Source organism: Amphimedon queenslandica, unplaced genomic scaffold (genome assembly GCF_000090795.2).
Source record: "Amphimedon queenslandica unplaced genomic scaffold, v1.1 AMPQUscaffold_13295, whole genome shotgun sequence".
Classification (NCBI taxonomy): domain Eukaryota; kingdom Metazoa; phylum Porifera; class Demospongiae; order Haplosclerida; family Niphatidae; genus Amphimedon; species Amphimedon queenslandica.
This window is the reverse complement of record NW_003546469.1, coordinates 29,637-35,876: the sequence shown is the minus strand read 5'-3', so window position 1 is coordinate 35,876 and position 6,240 is coordinate 29,637. Positions and strand designations below refer to the sequence as shown.

At 33.3% G+C, this 6,240-nt stretch overlaps 1 protein-coding gene across 1 annotated transcript; it reads left to right on the top strand.

Moving 5' to 3' along the window:
• The first annotated feature begins 6 nt into the window (after positions 1-6).
• On the top strand, positions 7-4,975 carry LOC109583603 (E3 ubiquitin-protein ligase RNF213-like). The gene is made up of 25 exons (XM_019999018.1): positions 7-32; positions 79-279; positions 330-578; positions 625-742; positions 792-1,217; positions 1,270-1,380; positions 1,425-1,523; positions 1,564-1,608; positions 1,661-1,834; positions 1,884-1,965; positions 2,014-2,048; positions 2,099-2,202; positions 2,256-2,415; positions 2,459-2,660; positions 2,704-2,780; positions 2,839-2,932; positions 2,977-3,149; positions 3,191-3,332; positions 3,377-3,460; positions 3,504-3,684; positions 3,734-4,013; positions 4,062-4,247; positions 4,289-4,378; positions 4,433-4,602; positions 4,655-4,975. Exons 2-25 carry the CDS (start codon positions 161-163, stop codon positions 4,812-4,814), a joined length of 3,561 nt encoding a protein of 1,186 aa, XP_019854577.1. The 5' UTR covers positions 7-32; positions 79-160; the 3' UTR covers positions 4,815-4,975.
• The last annotated feature ends 1,265 nt before the right edge of the window (positions 4,976-6,240 follow it).

Sequence of the window (6,240 nt, the reverse complement as noted above, 5' to 3'; positions counted from 1 at the left end):
ACAAATACGGGTATTCTGAAAGCATTGCCAGTGTATGTTATTACTCTAATTATGAAAGGTAAATTGTTTTTTTACTAGGCAAGAGCAAGCTAACTGTCAATTATGCAAATCCACATTAAAAGTTACCGATATAATTTATATTCCCTGCGAGAAGAGTCACATGTTTTGTGAGAAGTGTTTCAATGATTCTGTTGAAAAACGTGGTCCACGCTGTCCTTCCTGTGATACACCTATACCTCGAAAAAGAGCAAAGGATTTTTCTATTCCTGAAAATAAAAGGTAAAATTGAAGCAATAAGTAATTGCTATAAAGAGTATGGATTTATGTAGAAAAGAGTATGAACAGTTAAAGCAAGTTCAGCAGTACTGTTTAGATTTCTTTATGGAGCTAGTTTCACAGTGTTGCTTCTCCCCAATTGCTCCAGAAAATCCTACTGACGATTTTTATAAGGCATTGCTTGGAATTGTAACTGATACGGCACATGAGGACTACAAAAATCTCTTTCCATTTGAAGAAGACTATACTCATGGTTGTCCAATTGCTCGTTCTGTTTTGCTACAATTGTTACTGGAGTACAAGTAAATAAAACGTATAAATGAAAAAAAATTAAATTTTTTGATGTAGTCCAATCGAAGTGCAAAAAAAGCTGCAGGAGTATCAAAATTATGTTAAAAAAACTTTTGGTAGTGAGTATATTACTGATGACCAAGAACTCACACTGCTGTGTATCAAGTCATTAGAGGTTAAAATGATAAAATTTTAATATCAGTTTTATTGAAATAATTATTTAGGACGGTCTTCATAAAACAAGAGCTAAAAAGGAGTGCATTGATGATGAGCTTAACTTTGGAATACAATGTTTAAATGATGCATTGACTCTCTTAACAGATGGTGACCATTTTAAGGAATATCAAGATAATCTCTCGGTCGAGTTCATGCAGTGTATTGCTAATGTCCGATTTGGAATGTGCTTTGCTGTTGACATTTTCCATCAATATTACTGTTTTGGTTCAGATAAAAGAAATCAATTGCCCAGAGTTACAAAGGAAAAGCTTGAAGAACTTCACAAGTCTATTCAAGATATCATTGGCAAGGGTGTGCTGAAAGAACCTCATCAGTTCTTTGTCAAACAATTTGTGCGGCGGTTTGGATTCCCATATCTCAGTGAGCTTGGAAAATTGGCACAATTTAAATGGCTAAATTTAGAAAAAACTGAAGTATGTCTTTTATTTTGTACTATCAAGTCAACAATATAATTTTTGTTCATAGACTTTTGATGGCTTTGTTGTATGTGGGAAAGAATATACTACATTGAGAGCAAAATGGATTTTTACAACAGCTTCTTTTACAGAAAATGATTTAGTTGAGGATTTGGAAAAGGTACACATATTATTAAAGCCAGAATTTTTTCCAATTCACTATAGGATGAAAGTAAAACCATTTTCAATAAAATTGCTTCTAGTTTAGTATTTTATCGGCACATTGCATCTGATTCATCCAATACTACGGCATTAGGACACAAGGTAAAATATTATGCTAGTTGATTACTAACCTTTTTTGCAGGACTTATTTTGTAGCCATCAAAAAACTCAAAAATTGCTGTCACATGTATGTTTTACTGATATGTGTATCTCTACTCAAAATGATTCAATAAATTTAGGTTTTTAATGATGGGTATTTTGTTACGGCTGTTATATTCAACCCAAGAGAACCAAAAACTGCAAACAGTATAGCTGCAGTTGTTGTACAGTGGATTTCTGTTCTTGAAACTAGAATTGATAGTAGTCTATTTGCTCCATTTAAAGACATTTTGCTTCAAACTGCAAATGCTAAAGTGAAACAATAGGATGATTTAACTGATTTTATTACTAATATTTTTATAGGAAATGTATTGGCCAACAATGGATGACAACATACTGGATATAGTAGTTGATGCTACTGCTGGTACTACTGACACATGGTGGAGTAAGTATTTGCCCATTATTTTATTTGACATTGTATTGAATACTATAGAATGCCCTAATGGACATGATTATTTTGTGCAAAATGTAAGCTAATTAATTCATCAATAATAATTTAATTAAAAGTATAACTTCAGTGTGGTCGTCAAGTTGTTGGAGATGTTCAGAAATGTTTTTGTGGTGCTGAAATTGGAGGAAAATCATACAATGTAGCTAAGGAAGGAAACGTTAAAATTGAAAAGTAAGTGTTGGCCAAAATAATAAAATTTAGTTGTGTCTAATTAAATGAAACAGAAGTGGTACGGAACTTACGAAGACAGGCCATGTGCTTGACCACCCTAATGCTAGATCAACTGATCCTGTGCCTCAAAGAGATCTTTCTCCTTTTTCTAACTGTATCATCAGATTTCTAGTGAATGCTACTTGTGTTTGGATAGCTAGTTCTAATAATAAAGTCTGTGCTAAAATTGTGATGTGCTTTTAATGACACTTCATAGGCAGCGTGTCAGATGCTTTTTGATGTTACTCTAACTTCTGAGCCAATTGAGCTTCACCAGTTGTTGAACTATTTCTGGCATCATCTTGAATTAGATATACAAACACTGCGTAGAGCTACACAACACAGTTTTGACGATTGCATCCTACTTCTGCATACAATTGTACACAATATGCTAAGAGGAAACTACGAAACAATAATTGGTGAGATATTAGTCAATTTCTTAATTCCATATCATTTCAATAGATTTTGATATTAAGCTTCTCTCTCGTAAAGACAGACAATGCTGGGAAAATAAATTCAATCAAATTGTTATTAAACCAGTACATATGAGATTAATATTATCATTCACTAAATTAATGCATTTTTATCATGCTTTAGAACATTGAAGTACAAACAGAAAAGGGAAAAGACTACTTAATTGATCAGCACATTGAAAGAGGAAGACAATTAATAATTGAAGATTCCAATTTAGGTAATGCAAGCTAGGTCGAATATTATTAATGCTAAATATAATAGACCATAGAGCATTGTTACAGATGGTTTATGAGACAGTTCCTATAACAAGCAACAGTATAATGCCACACTTGTGGATTTATCGGCCACTGATTACTATTGATCACGTCTCACTTTCTCTTGAAAAAGACACTGAATCTGCTGATCTGAGAATATTGAGGCAGTTCCTCAAACAAGTATGACAGTTAATTGTTTAATTATTTTTGATACACTAAAGGTTAAATTACTTGAAGCTTTGGCTTGTCTTCCTGATATAATACGACTCCAACAATTTTTGTATGAAATGTGTCACCTTCGAATTGATGAGACTGAAGTAGATCAATCACTTGAAGAGTATATTAGAAAAGGATTAATGAGAAGTATGATGTCACAAAATGTTTTAAAATGCTTATATTTATGACAGCTCATAAGCAGCAAAAGTTGTTGGCTCAAGCTGAAAACCTTTGTACTGCTTGGAACAAAGTCAAAAATGAGCTACCAAGCTTGAGTAAGAATGCAACTAATGTGATAGATTGTTTTACTTTGTCTAGTGAGTGTTGCTGTACCAAAAGAATGCATTTCTGTAGAAATGAGTCTAAAGCAGCCTTTAGAATTTTTCATTCCAATGAGACAAGGAAAAGGAGTTTGTAGTTTAGCTTTAACCAGTTATTTGGCAAAATTACAAAATGATTTTATTGACTTTTCATGGGAAAAACTTAAAGTTAAATCAATGTTAGTTTGTATAATTACAATTACTGATAAGCAATGATCTCATTTTTAGCCGTGGCAAACGTCACATACCATCGCATAAAATCCAAGACTGTCATATGATATCTTTTAAAGATCAGCTGTCACACGTAATATTTTCTCATTGCAAGTATTCTCTCAAAGCGGGTCATGGTGCGGATATCAAATATGATTTTCCTGCACTGGAAAAGCATATCCTGGATCGATTTGTTCGAGGGAGACCACTAATAACTTGTGACATTCCTCTAGTGTCATATCGTAGTGATGTATTGGATGCTGTGATCTTCAGACAAATACGAAGAAACATTCCACAAGTACTTACATATATAAACTAATGGTATGCAGCATTATTTTTATAATAGGAAAACTTGCCTCAAAGAGAAAAGGCTGTCATTCTTAATGACCTTCAAAAGACTCAGAGGGTGCAGCAATGCATTGATACTGTAAATGTTGCTCTAGGATTTATCCAGCACACAAGAAGTAACTCACAGCTCCTTATGAAACGGTTCATGTCAAGTCTCAAGATGGAAGGAAAACTGCCTAAATTAGTACAGAAAAAGTAAAAAAATTTTTGATGAATAATCATTAGGTGGAAGAACGATGTGAACTTCGTCATGCTATTTCACTGTGGCGTTTAGTTAATGTAGAACAAGCTAAACAGATTACTAATGGAAATGAGGTAATGAAGACTTGTTTCATTGAGATGAAAATAATTAATAATACTTGTGTACAGGATCCATTTCCTAATATTAATGACGTTTTTAAAGAACGTTTGGATGACAAACTAAAGGAAGTGTTACAAATTGCATTAGGAACTTATGATATGGACCAGTTCTTGGAAGTATTTTATGAGTTTATTGTGACACAAGTTAAAAGCAGAAGGGAATATGAAGCAGATGATGAGTAAGTCTTTTGTTTTACTATAGACTGACAACAATTGTTATAAAACATACAGGTTGATTGAGGCATACATTGATGTGTGTGATTACTTTGATTTGGAGAGAATCACAAGTTTTGCTGAAAAGTTTCCCAAAGAATTCTCATTGAAGCATGTCACTGAGATATGGAAATATGCTGTTAAGTACCAGCGAGAGCAAATTGCCAAACAACTATGAAACTTATTTTTTTGTAAACTTAGATCTAGTAGTTAGTATTAATTATGATAGTCTATTTTGCTGCATGATTATTTAGTTTTGCTGCTTTGTTATTGCTGAATAGTGATTTTGCTACTTATAAAAGCTAATTTATTAGTTAATAATAAAGAATTGAAGGAAAATGTTAATTACTGAGTAATATATTAATATGGAAAATGGCTACCTTACACTTATATTCCATATTCTGTTCTGTTGTTTTGTTGCCATAAAGCAGGAAATTTTCATTGCCAGAAATTTTTATTGTTTGCCTTACAAGATATTTTCTTGGATTTTATTCTCACTGGATTAACTTTGTCAACTATTATTCACCCAGTCATGCCCACATGGTTTTAAATTTTTACTGTCAAAAATTTTTGTTCAGAACTTTGGCCAACAAGCAAGCCAAAGTTAGCACTAAACAAAAATTTCTTGCTATACAATATTTCACATGATGTAGAATGTAGATTCAAATGACATATGGGTGTGGCTTTAATTGATCAAATTATTTAATTGAGTGGGTGTTATATGTACGTGTGTATGGACACTAGGCAGAAAAATGGTATTGCACATGGTATTGGAGATTAAAATCTTTTTGAAAAAAGCTAAATTAAAATGATATAAAGATTCACTACTCAGTCATTAAAGCCTGACAGAGCTACAAGAAAAATAAGGTCTATCCAAATAAAAAAGTATAAAAGTATATTTTTTGGATGTTGGTCCGGCAGCCGGACGCTTACTTCAGAGCTATAGATCCGGCAGCCCCTATCTAGTATAGACCCCTTTAGGCGAGAATTAGTTTGTGATACCGTATATACAAAGAAATAATATTGAACGGATTTTTGTCCGCCATGTTTTACGTCAAAGTTATGCAGAGTTCCAATGGCTGATGTGCAAAGTAGAGCTGTTTTGCCAATAAAACTTTTGTTGTGCTGAACTCAGGACTATGAGAGGCTTCATATCAACTGTTCTTTACTATAGCAAGATATTTTGAAGACTTAAGAAGTCTGGGAGAGCCAGAACGATCAGTTCTTGAGGCTCTCCGTCTGTCACAGCCCAAAGAGGAAAGCAGGCTCATACAACAAGAGTATTGCACTATACTTCCTAGGTTGGCTCTCTTGGCATCTTTCTTGACTCTAGAATAGTTTTTAGCTTCAAAATGTAGTGACCAAGATCTCCAGGACACAGAAAGCACTTGCTGCATGACGTAAAACATGGCGGCCAATTATTGTATGTGGGCGTATACCGTAACTGAGATATAATGATATTCATTGCAAAATTAATGATATTCACAAGCTGTTACTTCTCGCCGAAAGGGGTCTATACTGGGGCTTCGCCCCAGTATACTAAATACAAGATTTTATATACAGATATCAAGTATAAATAAATAAAAAAACATTAAAAATGGAAA

What these genes read in the sequence shown, in the direction of transcription:
- LOC109583603 (XM_019999018.1), top strand. Translation starts at nt 161, where the DNA reads ATGTTTTGTGAGAAGTGTTTCAATGATTCTGTTGAAAAACGTGGTCCA. An exon ending in TTCAAACTGCAAATGCTAAA is followed by an intron (nt 1,835 to 1,883) that starts GTGAAACAATAG and finishes ATATTTTTATAG; the next exon opens with GAAATGTATTGGCCAACAAT. An exon ending in AAACTTAAAGTTAAATCAAT is followed by an intron (nt 3,685 to 3,733) that starts GTTAGTTTGTAT and finishes TCTCATTTTTAG; the next exon opens with CCGTGGCAAACGTCACATAC.